At 48.7% G+C, this 24872-nt stretch overlaps 9 protein-coding genes across 9 annotated transcripts; 6 read left to right on the top strand and 3 right to left on the bottom strand.

Moving 5' to 3' along the window:
• Positions 1–57: 57 nt before the first annotated feature.
• POJ06DRAFT_245127 (ATP-NAD kinase-like domain-containing protein) lies at positions 58–1715 on the top strand. The gene has a single exon (XM_056186605.1). It carries the CDS (start codon positions 360–362, stop codon positions 1632–1634), a length of 1275 nt encoding a protein of 424 aa, XP_056046064.1. The 5' UTR covers positions 58–359; the 3' UTR covers positions 1635–1715.
• On the bottom strand, positions 1701–2852 carry POJ06DRAFT_52409 (uncharacterized protein). The gene is made up of 3 exons (XM_056191165.1): positions 2139–2852; positions 1933–2088; positions 1701–1883 (listed from the first exon to the last, which is right to left on the bottom strand). Exons 1-3 carry the CDS (start codon positions 2694–2696, stop codon positions 1767–1769), a joined length of 831 nt encoding a protein of 276 aa, XP_056046063.1. The 5' UTR covers positions 2697–2852; the 3' UTR covers positions 1701–1766.
• Positions 2853–3974: 1122 nt separating this feature from the next.
• Positions 3975–5190, top strand: POJ06DRAFT_52388 (CRAL-TRIO domain-containing protein). The gene is made up of 2 exons (XM_056191164.1): positions 3975–5009; positions 5096–5190. The coding sequence occupies exons 1-2, from the start codon at positions 4120–4122 to the stop codon at positions 5100–5102; spliced, it is 897 nt and encodes a 298-aa protein (XP_056046062.1). The 5' UTR covers positions 3975–4119; the 3' UTR covers positions 5103–5190.
• An 87-nt stretch (positions 5191–5277) lies between these two features.
• On the bottom strand, positions 5278–6492 carry POJ06DRAFT_235575 (uncharacterized protein; the record flags this gene model as incomplete). Its single annotated transcript, XM_056185839.1, has 1 exon — positions 5278–6492. One exon carries the CDS (start codon positions 6490–6492, stop codon positions 5278–5280), a length of 1215 nt encoding a protein of 404 aa, XP_056046061.1.
• Positions 6493–7917: 1425 nt separating this feature from the next.
• POJ06DRAFT_245121 (uncharacterized protein) lies at positions 7918–8909 on the top strand. Its single transcript, XM_056186604.1, has 2 exons — positions 7918–8363; positions 8418–8909. The coding sequence occupies exons 1-2, from the start codon at positions 8071–8073 to the stop codon at positions 8644–8646; spliced, it is 522 nt and encodes a 173-aa protein (XP_056046060.1). The 5' UTR covers positions 7918–8070; the 3' UTR covers positions 8647–8909.
• A 523-nt stretch (positions 8910–9432) lies between these two features.
• Positions 9433–10349, top strand: POJ06DRAFT_287761 (ubiquitin-conjugating enzyme/RWD-like protein; the record flags this gene model as incomplete). Its single annotated transcript, XM_056190276.1, is given in 3 exon segments — positions 9433–9468; positions 9488–9637; positions 9691–10349. The coding sequence occupies 3 exon segments, from the start codon at positions 9433–9435 to the stop codon at positions 9997–9999; spliced, it is 495 nt and encodes a 164-aa protein (XP_056046059.1). The 3' UTR covers positions 10000–10349.
• Positions 10350–12089: 1740 nt separating this feature from the next.
• On the top strand, positions 12090–14116 carry POJ06DRAFT_265472 (Glucanosyltransferase-domain-containing protein; the record flags this gene model as incomplete). Its single annotated transcript, XM_056189077.1, has 3 exons — positions 12090–12221; positions 12290–12415; positions 12881–14116. The coding sequence occupies 3 exons, from the start codon at positions 12090–12092 to the stop codon at positions 14114–14116; spliced, it is 1494 nt and encodes a 497-aa protein (XP_056046058.1).
• A 1579-nt stretch (positions 14117–15695) lies between these two features.
• Positions 15696–17857, bottom strand: POJ06DRAFT_245114 (major facilitator superfamily domain-containing protein). Its single transcript, XM_056186603.1, has 2 exons — positions 17283–17857; positions 15696–17227 (listed from the first exon to the last, which is right to left on the bottom strand). The coding sequence occupies exons 1-2, from the start codon at positions 17611–17613 to the stop codon at positions 15903–15905; spliced, it is 1656 nt and encodes a 551-aa protein (XP_056046057.1). The 5' UTR covers positions 17614–17857; the 3' UTR covers positions 15696–15902.
• A 3551-nt stretch (positions 17858–21408) lies between these two features.
• POJ06DRAFT_245111 (endo-1,3(4)-beta-glucanase) lies at positions 21409–24762 on the top strand. The gene is made up of 5 exons (XM_056186602.1): positions 21409–22200; positions 22248–23298; positions 23357–23868; positions 23939–24248; positions 24302–24762. Exons 1-5 carry the CDS (start codon positions 21607–21609, stop codon positions 24322–24324), a joined length of 2490 nt encoding a protein of 829 aa, XP_056046056.1. The 5' UTR covers positions 21409–21606; the 3' UTR covers positions 24325–24762.
• The last annotated feature ends 110 nt before the right edge of the window (positions 24763–24872 follow it).

Here is a 24872-nt window from a genome sequence, read left to right as displayed (position 1 = left end):
TCAGGTCCGTCAGGCTGTAATCACATAAGGGGTGTGGTAGCAGCGAGGAATCGATACCTTCAACCCCGAGTTGCGCGCTGTGTTCGCCCACACCGGGACGATGTAATTGAATTGCATTAAATATGTCTTTTATGTAGTATATCAAAGAACACCAGTATATAAGGATATGTGAAGACGAAAAGAAGTAGTTAGGAATAGATCGAGTGACTGAACGGCTGACATGCCGCTTAAGTCCGAGAGATGTCATCGAATGTAACAGTTGCGGACCCACGCACTTGCCAATCTCACCTTCATGACAATCAAAGTTTGACTGTTATAACACTTATTCGAGTTTCCATTGTATCAATTGTCTAGCGACCATGGGAGATACGACGGTTGAGAACGACGGCTATTTAAAATTCGGCGACAATGTGTCGGTGCCACTGGAATCGGTGTTGGCAGTGACTCCATCCGCTCTGCTATCGTACTCTTCAGAGACCCTACATGTTCCGTCACTTGTTGTCACACCAATTGAAGGGCCTCTAACCGGAGAAGATATTCAGAAGTATCTGTTACCGGGTCTTCCTACTCACCTGGACCCAAGTCGATCGAGGATAACAGTGGTCAATTCATCGACTGCTGGGGCACACCGTGGCCAGGAAGTGTACGCCAAAATGTTACAACCATTGCTCGAGGCATTAAACATTGCACATGAATACATTCTGACATCTTCACCGTCAACCATCTCAGAATTCGCCGCATCGTTGTCAGTAACGGAATCAGCGCTACCTCATACGGTCATCCTTGTGTCGGGTGACACCTCGATCCATGAACTCGTCAACTCACTTACACCAATATCGTCGACGGAAACGATCACACTCGCACTGATTCCAGCTGGATCAGGAAATGCGCTAATGACATCTCTTTCTCTGGGCACCATCACGGCTGCCGTATTCGCCCTAGTTCACGGAACACCACATCCACTAAATCCGTTTTACGTCACGTTCCCAGAAGACAGTAACGAAGTTATCCCACCAACAATCCACGATCCAAATGGGAAGACCGTCGCTCTAGAAACGCCAGACTTATTGTCCGGTCCCCGTAAGATTTTCGCATTGGTTGTCGCATCATGGGGTATCCACGCCGCTCTAGTAGGCGACAGCGATTCCCCTGAATACCGTAAACTGGGCAACGATCGTTTCAAGAAAGCCGCGGCAGAAAACCTCGCACGGAACGTGGCCTGGCATGGACCAGTGCGGTACACATCTGCTGTGTCCGGTAGGGAGGAAGTCGTCGAGGGTCCGCATTCGTATCTGCTGATGACTTCACTTTCGAGCTTGGAACCGGGCTTTAAGATTGCACCGACCGCCGAGCCGTTGTCGGGTAAATTGGAGATGGTGCATTTGCCCTTTTTGAGTGGAGAGGAGATTATGAGGTTGCTCATGCTTGCTTATCAAAATGGCAAGCACGTACACGAGAAGGAGGTCTTGTACGAGGAAGTTGAAGAAGTGCATGTCGCCGTACATGAAGAAGAGGAGAGGATGAGAAGGTGGTGTGTTGACGGGCGGATTATTATCGTGCCGAATGGAGCTACGGTGGCGGTGCACAAAGGTGTGGAGAACATCAGAGGATGGAACATGCAAGTTGTTGTATGAACGTATTGCATACTACGCGTGGGATATACATCGTTTGGAACTTTGCATTGACATTCTGAATATATACATGAAACACAGAATAGACCCACGCACAACCTCCCATCCTTGTAAATAACGCCAAAACCGAGTTCATCAATTTAGACCTATCAGTTCAAGAGGGCTCACTGGGTCTTGGTGGCCGCACGTTGTGTCATGGCTGGGATATATCGTCAACTTGTGGAAGTACAAATCATAATCGGGCGAGGCAGACTGAAGAGTTATTAGTCCAAGTCACACATTCAATCGAGAGTAAGTTTACCGTCATCTTGAGGTAGGCTGTGCGCGCCGTGGCCGCAAACGTTCCAAAGAATGTGCCGTTCGTAAATGGCATGATGCCCGACGCGAATGAGTTTCCTGCGTATATTGGGGCGTGGAAGGAATCGTCTGCCGCGACCATAAGTGAAACGTAATATTGCTGGACATCATTAGCCAAATACTGCCATGCCCATCTTGAATGACACACACCTTCTTGTCGAACTTTATTGGCTTGAATTGTGTAGATAATGAAACGTTGTACTGGACAGCAGGTACCAACGTAATCTTTTGAACTAGAAAAGGATAATCACCATCTTCGTACTTCGATTCAGGGATACTATGCATATAGGCTCCAGCAGGTGAGTCGTCAGGCATCCAATATGTCGAGTTGTATCTTTCAGAGGACGAAGACATATCCCAATGCTCGAAATCGACAAACATGGGATTAGCAACGACGTTACTCTCGGGAACGCAGTATGATTCGGAAATAGTGGTACCCGCGTCCCGTCGTATAGATTGGTGGGATTCAGTGTTCTGTTCCTCGACATTGGTAGAGGGAGTATCCCGGTTCATTAGGATGTAATACGTGGACGTGCGAGCAATAAGGGCGACAACGAGGAGAAGGAGTGCAATCCGAGCACAAGAACTAAAGCGACGTCTTTTCTGCCTGACAGAGAATTCGGCCGAGCGCAGGCCGATCTGAGCCATGATCTCGTCATCGAAGAGCCTTCTGCGGGGACTTTTTGGGGTTATCAGTGGAGGCGCCATCGCTGCTGATGTAGATATTGAAGAACCACAAGAATTTCGAACAGCACTGTAGATACATCACAGTTCGCCAGCAAATAAAGCTGTAGCGCTTGCGGGGCAATTCGCTATTTTGTTGTCTGCGAGTAACGGCCCGAAAGGGCTTTCGCTCCAAGTGCACTGCGTGCGGCAAGAGTAATCAATGAGATAGCACGCAACCAGATGGTGCAGCACCTTGCCGAGGAGCTGCAGCGCGTGGCTTTATGCGAATTAAGCTCTAATTCAAGTGTGCATCGTCTGTACAAGTTTCCTTTGACATATCTAATGCTGTCGCTTGCTAACGCTGACAGTCGAATTTGGATCTAGGTTTATTGACAGGAAATTGGTAGTCGAAGACGGCTGAGACTGCATTGAGCGGATTCTTTGCGGATATCATGTACGTTTCGCGTCCGCAGTCTCGAAGTGCCCAAACGGCCGTGAAGCGTGAGCCCTGTGGAGCTGCTACAAACGGCGGCAGATGGCGGGCTTGTTGAACAACTTGGCACCTGCGTTGATTCACGACTCCCGACCCAGTTAACATGACCTGACCAGCCAATCATATTCTCTAGATTCTTCTGATCTTTAAAATGTAATCGCTGCGGACGTATGAGGAGACGCCGCCTGCTAAATAGAGGCAAGCGCTACCCATGTTTGCGGTCGGTTGTTACGATACCGAGTTACTGGACCCTGCATCGGGATCGCAATTGGTGGTGGCCTGTTGGATAAACGCCGTGGCACCGTCCAATCGAAGTATAATTCTACTCGTTCTCGTCAACTACAAAAACCCAAGCTGCAAAACTCTGATTTTACGTCTCTCTTGTCGTCGCGACATGACGCCGTCATGGATGCTTAGAATTATATGATAACGATTTCTGCATCGTCGGCTCGGCTCGCCAAAGTAACGGCATCAAGGACAGAATAGTGCTTCCCATTATGTTGCTAATAGGGCAAAGAGGTTATAGGTTGCCGCTATTTGTCTTAGCAATAAACGACCAGAGATCCAGTCTCCCAATCATAAATAAATATTAGATCTTTCTTTAAATTTTTTTACGCCCTCGGGATAAAGGGAAAATCTATTCGGCCAGACACTCATACAGCAGTCCCGATCCAAACTTAACCAGCATTCTCACTACAGTAATCCATGGAATAATTTTAGACTAAGATCCTTGGTAAAGGAAACCATCCACCATGCCACTTAGCTTGATCTATCACATCTTGCCGACTATTATTGACTGCCGATAAAGTTCCTCGCGTGTTCGCGATCGTGGCCGAGACCCGGGTAATACCCGTTATCTTATCAGATCTGATTCGATCAACGAGAACAATCGCACCACAAGGCTCAAGGCAATCGTCCCGCCAAACTATCAACACAGGATTACAAGATTTACAGAAGCGACAAAAATTCACGATGGCAGGATCCGCTGAGGCCCCAGCTCACTTGTCGCACCTGTCCGAGACCCAGCTTACGTCGTTTAACGATCTCATATCCGCGTTGCCAGCGTTGCTCAAGGAAGCTGAGTATAGCGAGTTGTACGGCCACGATCTCTCTGAACAATCTACAACTACCGATGTTCTTGTGTTGAAGTTTTTGGTTGCAAATAAATACGCTGTGCCAGAGGCGCGCCAGCAACTCCTCGAGACTCTCGAATGGCGTAAGACATTCAAGCCGCTCTCGGCGGCATTTGAGGAGACTCACGCGTCAAAATTCGACGGGCTCGGCTACATCACAGAAGACAAGACGAAGCCCGAGGGCGAGGTCATTACGTGGAACTTGTATGGCCAGGCTGCTGGTAAGCCTGAAGTCGTTTTCGGGGACACAGACCAGTTTTTGCGATGGCGGGTTGGCATAATGGAGAAGGGACTGCAGTTGCTTGATTTCTCGAGCAAGCGGACCCAAGTCTCCCAGGTCCATGATTACTCGAACGTAAGCTTTTTGCGAATGGATCCGAACGCGAAGAAGGCGTCAAAGGCAGCCGTGACGGTGTTCCAGCGACACTATCCTGAATTGCTGGGAAAGAAGTATTTTGTTAATGTGCCGCTCATCATGGGATGGATGTTCACTGCCATGAAGCTCATTGTTTCGCGCGAGACGATTGAAAAATTCGTTGTGCTTAGCTACGGAAGCTATCTCGCGGAATACGCGGGTGCTTGGATTCCACAGGTGTATGGCGGACAGGGCCAGTCGTTGGCAGAGCAGGACTTGTCGCTTAGCATTAAACTACCCGACGGATACAAAGTCCCGGAGCCAGCCGTAGAAGAGAGCAAAGCTGAATCTGCTGAGGAACCGGCGACGGCAGCGTAAGTCTGTCTAGGTGTAGAGTTGGCGACGCAGAATATCTTAATTTATAATAGTAATGGTCGCTGATTTCGGGTAACTGTATTAGGACTTAATGAATCGGTAGACGCCGTGGACTGTTCGCACTCTGAATAATATGATTGAGTCGATAATGTAGTAGTGTACACAATGCAGAAACAATGAATGTAGTTATCATACGCGTACGTGTATCCAATAATTAATGTTAAATCCCGCAGCCAAACTCCAATCATTGAACATGCTCCGGTCCCGTTAGGTTCCAAATATCTCGGCGCCTTTACTCAACGTAGATGCCAAAGTATTCCTCCATAGCACTAGTCTTTCACGATCATTCCAATTAGCCATTGCGTCCATATACCAAAGGCTCCCTATACTCTCCACCAACGACTGGACTTCCTTACGGACGTCCTGCACATTTCCGCTCTTTGTCGTGTCACCCGTATGCACACCAGGATACTCATACTCATGACCATTATGCTCCCACGACCATCGAACAACAACGCTGTCGTTGTCGATAATCTTTGCGGCGGTTATCCTTGCCTTGCACCCGCATTTGATACTCTTCTTATTCGTTTTCCGTCTCCGCTTATTCGGGTCTCGCCGATCTCGTGGCGCACCGGCATGCGCGCAAACGTAGACATGCGTCCACTCGTACCTCTTTCGGCGTTTCGCAGTAATGCTTGCTGACGCTGTCTCGGAACTGTCATTCGATTCGCAGTTGGTGTCACCCAGCATTGCCTTTCTTCGCCAAATTTGCACTGTCGATGGACGGGAGAGAAACTCTTGCCATTCAGCGACCTTGATTGTCGAGATATACGGATTTGTGTCAAACGGCGGGCTCAGAATCGGTCTAGGGGGCGATTTGGGGGTGGAAAGCGGAGCTTGAACGGATGTGGAAGATGCTTTTCTGGTTGACAGACCGAGGGCTAATTCACCAGGCGCGGCGATTGTAATCATAGTATTCGGGTGATTCACAGGCAGAAGACCGATATTGAATGTGCTGTCCATAGTTGGTTCGTACGGTGCTGGCGCGCATGAATCCACACCGCTTGCGACGATATTGTTCTCCTGTTGCTCTATCACGACTGGAGTGTCGAGCACGTCATAATCATCCAGCTCGTCATCGTCGATTTCAATTTCATCGACTTCCGAGCTGGCAAGTCTGTATTGAACGATCTCATCATGCGCTATTTCAAATTGGTTCTGTGGTTTTAAATGCGGCGGTGATGTGGCCGCAGCCGTCCATGCCCGCTCGCATTGCTCCGGCGGCCACCAAAGCGTCCGGCTCTGCTGTGGGCTGGCGCGACCTTGGCACGCTTTCTCTATAACCGCGCCCCATCTGTCGTTTTGGCTTTCAAATTCCCGGAACGGATGCGAGTTATATAAAGGAAGTATGTAAGAATGGATGTTAGCGATATCCAACCCGTCGTTGCTCAGCATGCTCAGATTGCTAGGTATGGAGGTCATCGTTACCGACTCCAAACTTTAGGCACTTGAGCAATAGCCCAGATCAAGGTTCTCGGAAGTGGGATTTAATTTATTATAACCATGGTCTGAGGAGACAGAAGTAGGATTCCCTCCCTTGTGGAATATGCTGATGATCAAATTACGCATGGACAAGTTTGGGACATTGCGAAGTTGCGCTAGTTCGCTCTCAGTCTAACCTTAGTGCCACTCCTTACAGCGGCTGGTCCTTCTCGCGGTAATTTACCAGAACCGCTTTGGTGTGTACACCAATTATGCGGCGATTAGTATGTCCGCTGCTAATCTGAATTGGTGAGTCCTACTCTTGCATGGCAAGAGTCGGAAACGAACTTGCAAATCGGTAAGATCTGTAAACTCACTGGTATGTATTAAACCCTACATAACCGGTCTTCGGAGATTTTTCATGAAGCTTAAATGGCTTAATCGAATTTACACTACACCGTTGGACAAAGCATGCCAAGCTCAATGTGCTTCCGCAGTTTGAATGTAAGATAAACTCCGTGAACTGAAATAGTCTAGGAATTGCAACTCACCGATATGCGGTCTATTAAGTGTATTGCCAAGCGGCAGAGAAGATTGTACTGTATTTCATGCTCGAATGCATAGTTGGTAGGAGCCGGTACCCTATGCTGCATAGTGGAGCCGCCTAACAATCTTATCGGAGAAACTACTATCCGGCCTGGAATGGCAGATCACTCTACGCAGCCTCGAGATTGTCGAATGGGTCTGTAGTGGTCAGCTGCAGACCGATCAATCTTGAAAGGACAGTCGGCGGAGATGCACTGCTCAGCCGCTTGTATATAGTACCTATGACCACAATTTAGCGGCGTTCGCTCTAATAAGCATTAACCGAAGTATGGTCAGTCAACGCCCCTCATGTGCATATTTATGGGCATAATGGTGACATAATTGCTGCGGGATTAGATCCGCGACAGGTCGGAGACAGGTCGGAGCCAAATCGCAGACATCTTGAACCTCGGCCGTTACGATGGTGGCCAGCGGTTATGCCGCTTGCTAGTAAAATACGCATCAAGCTATTCCTAATCAGTATATGTAGATGGGCGCCTCACAGACAACAGTAGAACCCCGCTAAGCCGATGTAACATTTACAGCCATTTCATATCGGTTTAGCGAGGTTATCGGTTTATTGAAATGGTAGCCATGAGGCGAATGTGTACGGAAATATACTATCAGTTTAACGGGGGGTATCGGCTTACAGCGAATCGGCTTAATGCGGTTCTACTGTATACCAATTATGCTATCGCCGGCCACCGTTAATAGGAACATGTTGCAGTCTCAACCATCTTTTTCTAAGCTATCTCTCTGTCCTAAATCCCAAGATTTTTGCTGCCAGCAATGTAGTGTCCCCTGGTTGATGCATATAAGGTAGTAACCGTAACATCCAATGCGCGACTATGCTGCCCCTGAATAATCGAGCTCTGCGCGCAGCTCGAGTAAAACAGTCTAGATCGTAATGCTCCAAAGTCGATCGAATTATCCCATATAGCATTTCGCCCAGTAGACTGATACACGCTTTTCCAAGTTTCACGTGCCTACGTCATGTTCCCCCAGTTGTCCGGCGCCCATCTCCGGCAATCCCTCACGCAGGCCCTGAACTTCTGCCTCGTGCTAACAACCGCGTTCATGTTTTGGAAAGGATTAAGCGTGGTGACCGACTCGCCTTCGCCAATTGTTGTCGTCTTGTCCGGATCCATGGAGCCAGCGTTTCAGCGTGGTGATATTTTGTTTCTATGGAATCGGGAAGCGCGGGTCAAAGTCGGGGACATTGTCGTGTACAATGTGAAAGGGAGGGATATCCCGATCGTGCACCGGGTCGTGCGGAATCACGTCTCGTATGTCGTTTATCTCTGTAGTGGAACAATGCATTTACTAACGCAAGCTTTCAGGTCTAAAAATCAGCTTCTCTTGACAAAAGGCGATAACAACGCGATGGATGACGTTGATCTGTACGCATACAAGCAGTATTATCTTGACCGGGAAAAAGAAGTGATTGGTGCCGTGAAAGGGTATGTGCCGTGGGTTGGCTACGTGACTATTCTGCTGAGTGAGAATTTATGGGCAAAGTATGCGCTGTTGGCAGGGATGGGGTTCTTGGCTATGGTGCAACGAGAATGAAGTAGGTTCCCAAAAGTATCGGGCGAGTGGTGTACGATAACAATGGAGGAAATGCCTAATAAGATAAAAAACTACAGTGTAGCATAGCGTCATAACGGTAGTTCTGGTTTGGCTGACTGGACTGTAAACGTTTTCGAACTTGCAGTCGTGCAACCACTACGGTTTGGCATACTTTACATGGTAAGCAGATCTCTGAATATCCGCAGCGAGATCTATAAATAGTGGAGTAGTACTCCACCCTAGGATTAGTATAATTGAGCTGTGCCCATGTCTGGATGCTGGATATAATATAAAACGTGGTAAATACCTTTTAAAAAATTGCTCTGGATGTAATATCGGCGACTCTCCTAACCTCACCGCTCGGACTACGCTAAGGCAAATATCTGTCGCTTGAAGTACTATTACACACAGAGTATGTCTGGATGATGGATGTTGAAATTTCCGGGGATAGAGGAAAAGTCGTTGGAAGGATACCATAGAGATATGTTGCTGCTGGGGGCTTCTACGTACCCTACTCCAACGCAGCGACTACCCCTGTAACTTGCCAGCGCCTTTGCGTCACTCACAACCTTACGGGATCGTTTTCCGCCCGAACTTGTGAACTTGTCAATTCGACTTTGCCCAATTGCGGTCGCATTGGATCTTCCGTTTCATCAGTAGTCAATGAGATCTTGGCTACATTGACGGATTTATCGACTCTGATCGTGGAACCTGGCTGATCGGCGACATATCACGGCACTAGTCCCATCACGTCCCCCTTTGACATTACACGGTTCTTAGATCACGATGGCGACACCACAAGCCGTGCGGCGGATAGGAAGAGTACGCATCCTCACATCAGTTGGTCGCGAAATCTAACATTGCTGTTGTTAAGGAACTAGCGGATATCAACGCACAACCATCACCCGTCTACACAGCTGGTCCCAAGTCCGATTCTGACATACTAAATTGGGAGGTCAGTATCACCGGTCCCGAAGGAACTCCTTACCAAGTACGGTTGTCGGTCTTTGTACGAAGTTTTATGGCAATTTGCTAACGATCTAGGGGGGCACGTTCAAGCTTGCGCTAACTTTGCCGCCAACATACCCATTCCACCCACCAACACTGTCGTTCGTCACAAAGATATACCATCCAAACGTGCTTCCGGACGGCATGGTCTGCATACCGCTGCTAAAAACGGACCAATGGAAGCCGGCGTGCAAGCTCGTGACAGTGATCGACATCGCGGTCGGGTTGCTGAAGGAGCCGGACGAGGACCAAGCTATCGAAGGCGAAGCTGCGGATATATACAAGGTCGATCGGAAAAAGTACGAGAAGACGGCGAAAGAGTGGACGAAGAAATATGCAAACTGAGGACTAATGGCGAAGGTTCAGGGGTGTAGACGGTTCGTCTACATGACGGGTATTACTTCTTTGTAATAATGGTAGCAACTTTTCATGACCGCTATTCGAGGAATTACGGTGTGAGGAACATTCCATTCGTAACAATCGACTTGCCATTTGGTCTACACTTGACCAGAGCCCTAACCCAATGCCTTGTTTCGATGGATTTTTATGGCGTTTTCAAGAGGAAAGACGCTATGCTCCTTGTATTTCACCACTGGAAGCAATAATTCGAATTATATCACAGATTAAGAGTATAAGTAGTCACGCTTCTCCTTTGCGCAGCTCAATATATGAACTGAACATTGTGAGATAAGCGGAGGAGCGGAAATTTTAACCATGGATCGACTTGACAGTAGTCCTGTATCGATGCATTTGTTCCCAATGCCCACATGACCTGATTTGTTTACTATGTGTGTCTGTTGTCGGTCGAAGGACCGCCAGCCATGTTGGTGCAGATCATGCTCTCGTTTCTGGATCTGGCGTTGGTGGCCATTACATAAGTACTCCAGAGGAATCTTCTATTGCAAACTACCCGTAAAGGAGGTCCATGCGTCTATCGTCAATATATATATCTACTGTAGCCTGCTGAATATTGAAGCGACTATGATCTTCAAACAACTAGAGTCTCATGCTCAGAACGAGTAAGCTGCGGACGCCTCACGAGGCTCATGCACGGTGACGGCTAGGATTTCTCTCCGGCACTGCGTAATTCCGGCGGCCCCTTGAAACGTATGCCAGTCTCATTGGATAGAATCAAGTTTATCTTTCTATAGGCTATATCGCATAGATTCCCACATGGCAGTCATTTGGCCAAGAATATCAGAGCAATCCCTCTCGATATTCATTAATAATGGCAACGACACAGACGTCGAGCGAGTATAGCACTACGAAAACCAATACCAAAACGCGATACCCGGGCGGAGTCGACGGACCCCTTTTCTATTTTTACTTTTTGAATGTGTCGCGTGCGCAATAATTTGATTCCCGGCAGCCGGGCTTGTGTCGATGCCGAAGGAAGGGGCTATCTCTGAGCTTGGCCGAATGCGACCATCTGTAGCACATTTACACAAACCGCCACAGGAGTCCGCAATGTATATCTTCCGAAAGATCGTCGCAGGCGGCACAGTTACGTGTTGACAGGTCAAGCAGGGGCAGGTTTGGTAACATTCCAGCTGCAACGAACGGGGCGAGCCAGCGCGCAATAGACGCGTCGCGCGACGCGGGTCTGTCGTAATATTAAAAGAATGGGTGGGCCCCTGCATCGACGGGCCGGGTCACAACTCACAAACTTGGAATCACGGTGGCGGAGCTGTGATCCGTGCTACTCACTGAATGTGATTTGTGCCATATTCTCCTTGGCTACTGTACAGTACTGTCGTTCAAGAATAGCACAACAAACTAGATATGCAACCTATGGAACAAAAATACCGCATCGACAATAAACATGAGCACAGCCTCCCGCAGGTTCGGCTTGAAAATTTTCTGTTTTTGCGCTGATTTGGCCTCGCTACTACTGTCGGCTTAGTATTGGCGTGCGAATTTGCTTGTTCCTGTGCCTGGGAACTTGCGACCGACGGGGCGACAACGTGCGAACCACGAACAAACTCTACTGGGCAAAACCCACATTACGGGCAACGCTATACGACGCGTTAATCTTGCGTCGGTTCTCGGTTCATCCAACGCGCCCGGTTCATTTTTGCAGTCAAATAATAGAACAGCACCGGGGTTCTGGTTCTATGACCCGTGCCGGCTTTCTACTGGCATGCTGTCGCCCGGAGCTTTTAATACTTGTTCCCTGAAAACAAAATAATCCTTAAATTAAAGTTGTCGCGGCGTGACTCGGCGTGGCCACGCACCAAAACGGGCAAAGTTGGGCCCGCGACGGCCAATCTTCCGCACTCAGTCGTGTTCAACACCAATTTTGGCCAGTGCCCTTCTCCTTCTCCTTCCCTTCACACCCAAACCTGTTCTCTTACTTATTTCTCGCGTGCCTCCCCCTCCCCTTCTTCTTGTCCTTCTCTACTGCTGCCGCTCATTCGCGCCTACGTACCACAGCAATGCGATTCTTCTCAACTGCTACTGCCCTTGCGGCAACCGCGGCCACTCTCTTTTATGCGTCTGGCTCCGCCGCCATAAACGCCATTGAAATCGACGGCAGATACTTCGTCGACTCTGTCACTGGCGAGCCCGTAAGTTACTAGTTCAATGGTCGATCATGTTTCGATATTTTGCGGAACTAATATTGGCGTGATGATAGTTCTGGATCAAGGGTGTCGATTACCAACCGGGCGGCTCGTCCCAGTTCGCATCTGGCTTCGATCCTCTCTCTGATGCAAACACCTGCGCTCGTGATATCTACCTTTTCCAGAAGCTGGGTGTTAATGTAAGTTTGTTTATTTGATTGCTTCTGAACCGTTCGTGCGAGTCTCGGACCACTGTTGCCATGTGGACCATAATGGCCCGTCGGATCCATGCTATCCACTATTTTGCCGGCCGTGCACACATCACGCGTTCTATTGTACTTCTCTTTATTTATTCGCCGGTGGAGAATTGATCTACATTATTCAGCCAACCTTGATTTGTGACGCGATGATCGTTGCTTCACCCCAAAATTAGGCGCGCTGCCTTAAGACGCAGAAGGCAGTGTTTGTGTTTTGCGTGCCGGCACCCGCGGACCCTGGCTCGAACTGAACAGTCGGGCTATTTTTGGGGGGACGCGCGCCATGGGATAGGGTTACTCCTGCCCGGGTCCCCCCAGTCCCCCACTCGTTCTGCCGCATCAATTCCCCGAGAGCTCGCTAACGGTGACAATCATCGCGTTTCGAACTTGTTCGCTAACTCTATCAAGACTGTCAGAATCTACTCGATTGACCCTACACTCAATCACGACGAGTGCATGACCCTTTTGGCCAGTGCTGGCATCTATCTCTTCCTTGACGTTAACACGCCTATCTATGGTCAGAACTTGAACAGATGGGAACCATGGACAACTTACACCGAAGCCTACTTGGACCATGTCTTCCAGGTGATTGAGGCCTTCGCAGGCTATAACAACACGCTTGCTTTCTTCGCTGGTAACGAGGTCGTCAACGACAACACCTCTGCCGAAGCGTCGCCCAACTACGTGAAAGCTGTCGTTCGCGACATGAAGACCTATATCACAAATAACATCAAGCGTCAGGTCCCAGTCGGCTACTCTGCTGCCGATGTCTTGGAATACCGTGTTCCTCTTGCGGGCTATCTCGAGTGCGGTCCGGCCGACGAGGCCGTCGACTTCTACGGTGTCAACTCCTACCAGTGGTGCGGTGACCAAACCTTCGAAAGCTCCCTTTACAATGTTCTTGTTGACGATTATACGAACTACACCATTCCTGTCTTCTTGTCCGAGTTTGGCTGCAACCAGGTTCTGCCGCGTACCTTCCAGGAGGTTGGCACCATCTTTTCCGACCAATTTAGCGTCGTTTTCTCTGGCGGTCTCGTCTATGAATACACCCAGGAATCGACGTCCAACTACGGTCTTGTCAACCTTTCCTCGTCTGATGGCTCTGTTCAGGAGCGTCATGACTACGTTGCTTTGTCCTCGGCGTATGCTAGTGTTACAACGAGCGGCCTCTCCACTGTTTCTGCAACTGCTCGTCCTACAACCTGCGCAACGTCGTATCCCTATATCAACGGTAACACTACGCTTCCTGACAGTCCTGCCGCTACCTTGATTGCGGAAGGTCTCAACTCGACTTACAACCGCGGCAAGTATATTGACATTACGGTGAGATCAACCAATTACACCATCTACGCCTATAACGGTGACGAAGTCACCGACAAGTCGGTTAGTGAGAATTACACTATCCAGATCTCCGATGCTTCCGCTATTGATCAGACCGACAAGAGCAATAGCTCTGCGACAACCGGGGGTTCTCCTTCAGACTCTTCTGGCTCGCCTTCTGCTTCTGACGGTGCCACGTCGACTGGGTCTACGTCGTCTGCGACTTCCAGCAGCGCCGCTATCGCAAATCTCGTCCGCAGCAGCGAGAAGATGGGTGCGACTGCCGTCTTCGCTGTTATTCTTGGTTTGGTTTTTGCTTAAGCGGTGGTCGACTGTGTTCATAGACTTGTCGTGTCGTATATGCGGAGTGAGCGGGCTCGGGTTGGTTTGAATTTCTTCGTCTCACATTTGGTTGTTTTTGGTATATATTTCCGTACTTTGTATAGCTTGCTTGGCAAAGGAATGCCTTCCGTTGGTATCGCTTTTCGTACATGCTAGTATTGTTTTGTGCATGTACTAGCTGTGTATTTTTTAGACGTGTTTCGATATGGACGGTGTTCTTCATTTTAGCAATAAAAGTGATCACGCTAGGCGGTTCAAAAGTTGACCGTTGACTAAAATCATGGAATCATATTCTGAGCAGCCTGTATGTTAAAAACACTATCAAGTGCCGTACAGGTTCGTTCGATTGATTTCTGTGTGCATTTGTAGCAAGTCATGCCATTCACTTCAGCGTTCATTAGTATCTGCACTTTACGACATTGAGCCATTCACCACCATCGTCTTCATCTCAGTGTCCAATTGCAAGTGCACACTTGTGCCTGCAAATCCAGATCAATGTACGACTCCTCGTATCACGAACGCAGTGTGGTACTATCTCTTGATGACGCCAACATCTTCTTGCGACGGCCTACCGGGGCTCGAGACCATTACCATAGGTGTCTCTATTGAGGAGAAGGACCTGTCCCTTGTCTCACGTTCACATACTATGCTCAGGCAGTTCAATGATGCCGGTCCTTAAACTGTTTCGTCTGCTCTTGTCTTCACTTGAAGTGCTAGGATACCACAGTTTACAACGAGGCGGATTAGGTTGCCCGCTTTTCCTAGTGCGTAGTTGCGAAGGAAATATCGCCCCTATGTGATCTATCACGGTACCAGCCCTGCTACCTTTGGAGGATTCCTGCCAGACGCGCTGGCCAAGGGTCTGTATAAAGTCGCGCCAGCACCAGAGGTTGTGCCGACAAACGGTCTCGAGGGTATTCAGGAAGCTTTATGTATTCTCAAGAAAGGCGTTTCGGCGAAGAAGATCGTTATCGAGGCTAAATAGAGAGAGCATTCTTCGAACAGGTGCACTTCCTTAAGCTAGGGGGTATGGATGGTCAATGATTGCATGCTATTATCTAGACGAGGGGGATCCTGAGGTTACGAACAGGGCGCTACCCGTCAAGAGATTCCAAAAAGCTGAAGTATATAAGATACTGTTGCCAGAACAAGAGCGTATACAATAACACAAGTTCTGGATGGAAGCACGCTTTGCTCGTTTAATGATGACGCCGACGGGACTACAAGCTTTCAGGAGTCGGACGCTTCAACAGATGATCGCGTCTCACCGGAAGATACTCAAGTAGACATTCCTCTCGATCTCGAGGAAAGCGACGAACTGCCGACGGAGAAATTAGACGTAGACTGTAAGTAATTTCGGAATGGGACGCTGGTCGCAAGAAGTGGGGGTGCGCAGGACCTAATTTTCAGCTTCAGCTGGCCGTGAACACGGCTGTAGCCCCTAGCGGAGCATCCATTTCAAAGTCTGTTGGAGAAAATCAGGAAGAACGAGGTGGACGTCGAGCGACGCACTCAGCGGTTTATATAGTTCATCGATGATCCGGCCGGTTCATACGCCGCTCGTGCAAATCGCAATTCTACTTTGTATATTTACTAAATCAACAAGCCAGGCTACTGAGTGCTGATAGCCAGATAATGCAAGACAGAGAATACAAACTAATCACCGAACATATGCAACAACCCACAAATGCAATACCCAAAAAATGAACCGGTCTATGTCTAGCATGCCCTGAACCCCTTTCCGCAAAGACTGATCAACGTGCGTTTAGAACGTGCGCTTAGACCGTGCGCGGATGGCTGGTCCATACTTGTAAAACAAAAATGGGATAGGCGCCATGGCAAGGGAAATGAAGCCCAACAGCGTGCACGCCCAGCGTGGGGTAAGTTTGATATACATCCGGCTAGCAAAGAGTGGGAAGAATGCGCCAAACAGCGATCGCAGGAGCGTGTTGGCCGCTAATGAGCTTGCCGCGTATAGTAGGTATGAATCGACGAGATAGCTGAACATGCAGAGGAACAGGATGACCATGCCAAATCCGAACGGAATGCCGGCGAGCACAGAGCAGATCCAATGCACTTGCGGGAGCGTTGCCCAGCCGAACCAAAAGATACCGACCGGCAGACAGAAAGCGCCGAAGATGGCGAACGGTAGTCTGCCTTCGGGGTAGATCTTGCTGTTTCCTCGCTCTGCTGTGAGCTTGAGATAGAGCTTGGTCTGGTATGGAGATGTGGCAACGGCGCAGACCATGCCAAATCCGATGGCAAGAAATGGAAGACCACCGATGCCCATACTCCAGCCGCGCTCTCTCTGATACACGATTGGATATGCAACGAAGTTCATGTACAGGATAGCGTACACAAGGGCGCAATATAACGAGATGAGGAAGACAATGGGTTCTGTGACAAGCATCACCACCGGACGGACGATGCTCTGGCCGAACCTTTGCATGTGCGACACGCCGCCACGCTCATGGGCAGCGTGCAAGTTCTCATTACCGGTTTCCTTGCGCAGGTGAGCCGCTTTCCGTTCCAGCAGAACTTTGCTGTACGTCTCCGGCATGGCAAACAGGAGGAAGATAAACATGACACCAGACAAGATCAGCACAAGCCAGAATGTCCATCGCCAGCTGACGTACTCCGCGAGAAAACCTCCAACGATCGGGCCGAAAACTGGACCCATAAATGGTGCAAGAGTGAAAAACGACATGGCATCTCCCCGCTCGGCAGGCGTCCAGATATCACCAAGTGTACCGCCGGCATTACTCAGAGGCGAAGACCCAGCAATACCGCTGATCAACCGCGATACTAACAAAGTGGCAGCATTTTTCGAGAGCGCACAACCAATCTGGAACAACATGAATGGTATCCAACTTCCAATATACACGACATTGCGACCATAGACCTCGGACATTGGCGCGAACACCAGTGGACCTGTCGCAAAGCCAACAACATAGAGTGTGAGACCTAGAGTTGCGACCGTAGAACTGATGTGGAATTCCTCGGCGATAGACGATATACCGGCAGTGAAGACTGATGACGCAAACGCGACGCAGAACGTGACCAAAGCTACAATAAGGGTAATTCTCCATTCTGGAAATATATTAGCACGGAATATTTACGTGACCAAAAACCAGGGGATCGATACTCTTTCTGTTAGGCCAGTTAAATGGATTCGCAGGATCATTAGGTCCGTCCCAACCGACGACATCTGGATTCTTGCTGTCGACTCTACTCATACCGCGCTGAAGCTCCTGCTCCTGTTCGTCCAGGTCCATGTCGACCGCACCAGACCGTATCCGCGAGAGTTCGAGCCGCTCACGGGCGGACACAGAGTCGGAGCGCTCAACATCTTGAAAGACAGCCTTCTTCGTCGCAACCTTCTCTAATGATGACTCTGTAGCGCAAGAGCTGCTGGTTGAAGTGGAGCAGTACGACTCTTTCGTGGTGGTCGGAGGAGTAGGGGCATCAGTAGTCATGGCTGGTTGAATCTTGAGACCTCGGAACTCGCATGCGCCAATACACAATCCTCCGTGGGACCAAAGCAAGCCGCCGACTCGGACAAACAGCACATAGCGCGATTATAAGGAAGTGGGCGAATGCTTACTTGCAATAGCGCCGCGGAGACTAACTAGACATTATCGGGCAAGAGGATGGGCGGCCACCCCGAGGCATATGAGATGAGGAGAGGTCGGAGCAGGTAATCGGCGTTTCGGGCTTAACAGTTCCGCGGCTCAGGCGTCACTGCCCATTGTTTCGGACATTCTCAGTAACTCTCCCGTACAGTCAAACCTCCCTATAACGTTACTGGATCCCCGATATAGCGATAAATCCGGTGCCGTAATTCTAAAGATTTGGTGAAAAATTAACTCGTTATAACGATTGCGGCACTAAACAAGTTTAGTGCCCCGCTAAGCCGATACGAGGTAGCTGTAAACATTGCATCGGTCTAACGGAGTTCTACTATTCTCCGGCTACTGCTGGGATTGCTGCCGAAAGTCGACCCATGTCTTCCCAGGCAGGAGGCGCCGAGTGATCTCTCACTTCGCATGTTAGTACTTAGGCAAATGGTGCCTCTGAAGCAGTCTTAATCACTGATACGCCGAACGTTCGTTCCCGGCCGACGCCAAACTAGCTTGGTGGCGTAGCGTAATGGAAGCTAATTGCTCGTATACTAAGCCGAGCCTCTCACACCCTAGGTATGCTGTGACATAATCCCAAACCACACCCTTATTTTTAGGACCCTTCGCTTACTAGTACTGTCGTCTACGAGTCGTAGATACATTGACATGCATTCGCCCTCTGGCGTACAAATGGCAGTGAGCCTTGTTGGCCTTCGGAGAACTCAAACCTTGTTCACTAACCTGTACCTTGATTGGGCTGAGCCGCTCGAGGCCGCCAGTAGCCGCACTTTTATCTCCTCTAGCGTGCCGAATTTCCGTCTTGGCCGTGGACACGCAAAGTGCAAATTTGCTATTAATTTTTGGATATTGTAATCGAAATCTTCGGCTCCTCCATGTGACTTGATGGCTCACTAAGAATACACTTTTTGCTGCGTCCGAACGAAAAAACCAATTATAACGACCTTAAATCGAAACGTGGGAAACACTCGCCTGTTCGTAACAGCAGCGTGCCTGGTTGTGTGCCGGTATATTTTATCTGCCAAAGTCGGAGATGATCGTCAAGCAGGTAATGCAGGGGTCGACTTGGCGTCGTTCCGCGATCCAGCCCTACGCATTCCGCTATCCGCCGGTAGTGTACTGACCGGAACCATATATATAGAAATAGTCATATCCATGGTTGGTAGCATTTAAGCAGCAGCAATTGGAGCTGCAATTTGCCCCGGATATGACAGGCGTCCTTTCTTCAGGATCCAGCTGTACAGTCAAATTTGTCAAATTCAGGACATAGCAGTATACGAGTCGCCTCCAAACAGCTCCCGATGGAATTACAAGATAATGCGCATCCTCCAGACGAAATTGGCTCGATGCCTGACGCCCTATAGCCGTCAGCAGCTCGTCTTCAAACAAACTGTTGGGCCTCATGGCAGCCAGCAGTTGCTCCGCCTTAATAAGACGGTTGATTGTAGAGAACCGTAGTTGCCAGCTGCCAGCGTAATTTCCTCTCGGTCCACGTTAGGACTGAACGCGTTAAACACATTGAAATCTTGCAAGATGCGCCCCGTCATTGTCTTCGTCGGAGCAACTACTGTCAAGAGCTTGGAGACTCCGTTTGTGCTGATTTCGATATCTGATGCACCTTGAAGAGCGGTAAAGTCCTTGTTATTAGCGAACGAGTTGATTCTAATGTCGAGACACTAATGCCGTTTAATGTCGACTAGTCGCTGCAAGCTTTGGTTGCCAGAATGCAGTCTGCTGGGCCTGTCACGCTGCCGACGAGATGTTCGGCGATTCGTTGCCACCGAGAGCTGTAGCCGTCCACTTGGAACGCAGTTGTTTTGTCAGCGTCACCTTCGTTTGCATTTCGTGATAGATAACAACCGTCGGCGGGGATTTTTGAACGTGATCGTTACATACATCTAACGAATTGCTACTGTCAATTTGCCCAATTCTATGTACAATAGTCAAATTAATCGGTATCTACTGGCAGAAATCGATTGGCAGCCAACACTTCCGCTGCTGACGTCACGATGCTTAGCTAGTCCGGGAGTTCAATTTACCAAGCGCTCGGAGGCTCGACACGAGTCGGGTAAGGGTGGTCTCTTTTGCTCCATGTGCTGGATGTTATCGAAACTGCCAAAGGTCCACCTGCCCTGCAATTTGCACTATAGATGCACGAGACCTTTCTAGTCCAAGGGAGACGACGAATCTCTTTGATTCAGTAATCCAAAAAGTTTCTAGAAATTTGTCGACTTAAGAAGCAATTGCGACAGTGGAGTTATTCCATTTCGCTGCCATCACCGCTCTCGCGCGCGATTCTCATGACGTCCGCCCTGAACCGCATGAGAGAATTGTAGTTCCAGCCGAGAAAACCGAAGGTTGAGATAAATAAGTTCTATTCCAACCTGTTCTTAGGACCGGCGATGGCAAAGACCAGGAATCTGAAGACTACCATCATGCAATGCAATTTAAATTGTGAGGCGTCGTACGTAGGAGATAAGAGCATGCAAGTGCGAGCCTACATGATGCTAGCAGTTATGAGCATAGTGGTTAACACATATTTCCTACTAGACGACAACATTTTAGTGCAGGATCAATTATAAAGAATAGCCCAGTGACTCGCCCTTCCTACATTTGATGCGCGTGGAAAATTGATCTTTGTCGATAGCTTTTTGAAAACAAGATCGACCATATGACATATTTCTCATCGAGGGTAGAATGCAATCAGGATATTTCGTATGATTCCGATTACGCCAATCTCGTCCATTATCCGGTTTCCTGAGTTTGTTTATAAGGAATGGACACGCTTATTGGCTAACCTTGTTGACAACATTGATGACATATAGGGCCGTGGGTACGTCGCAGGGCTCATATTACGTCGCAGGCATTGGCGGTGCAACATAAAACTGCTTGAGATCGGCGGTTGAGTCGCTGTCCAAACAGTGTCACCAATTGTAAAATAGAACTAACAACTATTTACTTAAAACTACTACGTCAAATTAATTCGTGTGCTAGGCCGCATCCGTACAGGTATTAAATGTGTCCAAGCGGCCCAAACGGCGACCAGCAACCTACAGTTCCACTGATAGTGGGCTCCCTTTTCTAGCAGCCAATTATACTGCTTAGATGTTAGATGTTGGCGAAAGGTGGCGCGTGTCAGGCGCGGCTCCTTCATCAGTCGTAGAGTAATGACGTGGCTGGTCACAATGCAAAGACGGCGGCTTGAGCAGCGCGCAATATTTAACACGCCGCTGAAAAAATGTAACATAAGCCGCGAGATGGGAATGCTATGTTGATTCGTTCTAGAGCGCAACCGGACGATTATGGGCGAAGCCCTCGACTGTTGCTACTATTCCATATGCGGCACTAAACCAACGCCGCACCTGCGCACACCCTGAACTTAAAAGTCGGTCGACACCCAGGGTCCTTCCTAACTTGGAAACTGCACTAGCCACACCGCTCTTCTGAGCCAACGCTTCGCGAACTCAATCATCAAATTTCGCCGAAACTGGGAGGCCTCCCCGCCCCCTCTGCATCACATCACAATGGCCAGACAAGAGCCGTTTGTCACTAGTTCGCCTTTAGCGATCTTCCAGCTATCACGTCGATTGCAGGTCACCTCGACCATGCTATTAAAGAAGGATCGGCAGTCCTTCCGGCAACCTGCCGACGGTCCTCAGCTTGTCCACTTGTGTACGCAGCATAGTAACACATTCTTCAACTCTCTTTCGGAGGCTATTTTTCCTGCAATTCCTTTTATTGTTGATCGTCTGCCTGTTGATCGGTCGTTCGACAATAGTTGGGTCAAAACCACATTAACCCTAACCCTCGACCCACCAGTTTAGTGTGAGTATGCTCTCAGTCTTACTATCGCTAACGCTGCTATTGTTGCCATTCGGTTGTGCAGCACCAGTGAGTTCTTCTACGGCCAAGGTTGTTACGGCTGTCGTCTCATCAGAGACAGTTCAATATGTCGTATCTCCCTCCACGCCTGCTCCAGCTTCTCTCGGTACTATCGTTACCTCATTAGAGAAAGGACGAACGTCCGCACAGCCGTTCACGACTGCGTCTACTACTGCTATGGATTCAGCTGCCAGCACGCTCCCAACCTCTATCTATGCGACAGACAGTGCCTCACCTGGTCCCCGCGAATATGACATGCTCGACTCTTACGACGCCGCCGTCACCGTCGACATGTTTAAGCCTATTGCCACCACTGCGCCCGATAATAGGTTTCCCATTATGGTGTCACATCCTCTTCAGCCTCTAGGTATGTCGAGCTCGGTGATCTCCAAATCAACTATTCCTACCAATAACTTCTACTCGAATTTGTTTCTTGGGTCGCGGAGCCAGCCAGCAAATGTCTATCCTTATTCAGTTTGGTGGAACCGGGGGAATAATGGCAACTATGGCTTAGCTATCAGTCACACTACTTCTCGTCAGCGGGTATGTCGGGTTTTCTTCATATTTTCAGCAATGGCTAACAACGTTAGAATTATGGGCCCGACGCAAATGCCAACCCAGTTGAGTACTACATTAACCCGGTTGGCATTGGCTCGATATCCTTTTCAGCAGCAGAATTTGACTCCGGAATGACCATGAGTCTCAGCAATACGGCCGAACTCTCAGTTAATGTCACTATGGCACCTTCCCCTTCGAGGTACGGTAACGGGCGATATCTCTACATCCCACTTGTCCAGGGTGCTGGATTTGTCACTGGCATCTACTTCAACATACAGCCAAAGTTCAATTCACTCGTCGGCTTCCAGTCCTTAACAGAAAAGTCCAGTCCCCGGCTCGGAATCAAGAAGTACGTCGCTAAGCTTTATGACGGCACTTTGTGGGCCATCTACGCAAGCGTCCCGTCCGGCCAAACCTTCTCGCTTTCTCTAAAGAGCTCATCTACGATTATTGCTTCGAAGACAGTTTCCAACGTTGTCGTTCAGATCGCTAAGATTGTAGACGGCAGCGAGGCTGCGTACGACTACCACGCTGGAAAATATAGTTATTATGCGCGGGTTCATGGCACCGCCGTTGGTTCGAAAGGAACGGTTACGATTAACCACTGGACTCAGCGCGGTAACAACGCCGGAAGAGTGTTGCTCTGGGCACTTCCCCACCATGTCGCTTCATTTACCAGCGACGTCGCGAGAATGTCTCTTGGATTCTCCATCGATTCGCAGACTAAGGGGAAGATGTACGCGTACTCTACCAACCAGCTCATCATGCAAGAGACACTTCCCACCAGTATCCAATTCGCGCCATGGACAAGCATACCTGGTAACAAAGCCGGTTACACAGCACAGGCCATGAAATTTATCACATCTGCTGCAGTTTCTGAAGTTGCTCAAGACTTTGAGGCTCAGACGAACTTGGATTCGATGTATTACTCCGGCAAGGCACTAGACAAATTTGCTATGATTTGCTACGTGTCACATTCGATTCTGAAGAACACAGCGATCACAAAGTACTGCCTTGACAAGCTCAAGAGTTCATTTGCTGTATTTGCGCGTAACAAGCAGAAATATCCCCTGTATTATGACAGTACGTCTCCGGTATCGTCATTTAGTCTAAGAGCTTAGATTAGTTAACGACTGTACAGGAACTTACAAAGGCATTGTCTCAAGCGCCGCTGTTACTACTGGAGACTCGCTTGCGGACTTTGGCAACACATACTACAATGATCATCATTTTCACTATGGTTATCATATTCACGCTGCGGCTGTTATTGGATATATTGACAGTGACTTGGGCGGTAGCTGGGTTGAGGAGAACAAGGAGTACGTCAATACTTTGGTTCGAGATGTAGCAAATCCTTCAGATTCCGACAAATACTTCCCATTTTCTCGTTCGTTCAGTTGGTTCCACGGCCATTCCTGGGCAAAGGGACTCTTTGAGTCAGCCGATGGAAAGGACGAAGAATCATCATCGGAAGATTATCACCATGCCTATGCTATCAAGCTCTGGGGTCAGGTTGTTGGAGACAAGTCTATGGAGGCTCGTGGTGCCATGATGTTGGCTATCATGCGTCGTGCCATGAATGCCTATATGCTTATGAATAGCACCAACCGTATTCAGCCAAGTAATTTTATTGCAAACAAGGTCACCGGAATTGTATGTGCATTCATTTCTGTCCTAATCGATCCAGCGACACCCAGCAGCATTGCTAACTTTCGATATCTAGCTCTTCGAGAACAAGGTCGATCACACCACTTACTTTGGCAGGGATATTCAATATATCCAAGGTATTCATATGTTACCTATCACCCCTGTCTCGTCATACATTCGTTCACCGACTTTTGTTCGGGAGGAGTGGACTAGTCTATTGGGCTCCGTTGCGCCGACCCTGACGGATGGATGGAAGGGCATCCTTTACGCAAACCTTGCCTTATTTGATCCCAAGTCTAGTTATAAATTCTTTTCGAGCCCTGAGTTTAGGAGCGGTTTCCTTGACAGTGGTGCTAGCTTAACTTGGTATTTGGCTTACGCAGCTGGTACGCTACTTGATCTTGTGACTATAAGGAATTAACGCTGACGATGTCTATAGGGGTTGGTGGTACTAATACATAATCTATTCAGTCGTTCGATTAGAAGTTTATATCTTTTGCATACTACTGTTATCTGTATTATATTGGGAAAAGTTTAGGCATTTGGTTTGTACAAGATCTATCGCACGTGTGAATGGATACCGTTAGCCGTTTCTTATGGTTGAAAAATTTGGAGCCGCGACTGTGGAACGTATACCATCGGCTTCACGATAGGAATTGTTTGCCTATTACGTCTCATGTGCATCTTAGGAGTTAACCGGTCACGCTGCTAGACAAGCAGGATAACGTGATTGCAGCCAGTTGCAGTAAGTAATTATGATGGATTTCGCCAGTAATCCTTGAGAGACATGTACCTCTCACTAGGTGGAACTCGTCGAAATTTGCGAAAATGTGCAAAACTGGAAGCGAGTGAAGAACTTCTCTTCAGCTTGGTTACATACATTGAGTATAATTACGAAAATGCGAGTTTATTTAACCAAGGTATAATTCAAACAAAATATACCAACTGCTCCACGGCACAAAGTATATAACACTAATTGTCGTTGTTACAACTACGCAAATCCAAATCCC

The sequence above is a fragment of the Lipomyces tetrasporus genome, assembly GCF_029532465.1.
Source record: "Lipomyces tetrasporus strain NRRL Y-64009 chromosome Unknown POJ06scaffold_2, whole genome shotgun sequence".
Classification (NCBI taxonomy): Eukaryota; Fungi; Ascomycota; class Lipomycetes; order Lipomycetales; family Lipomycetaceae; genus Lipomyces; species Lipomyces tetrasporus.
This window is presented reverse-complemented; position numbering and strand designations above follow the sequence as displayed.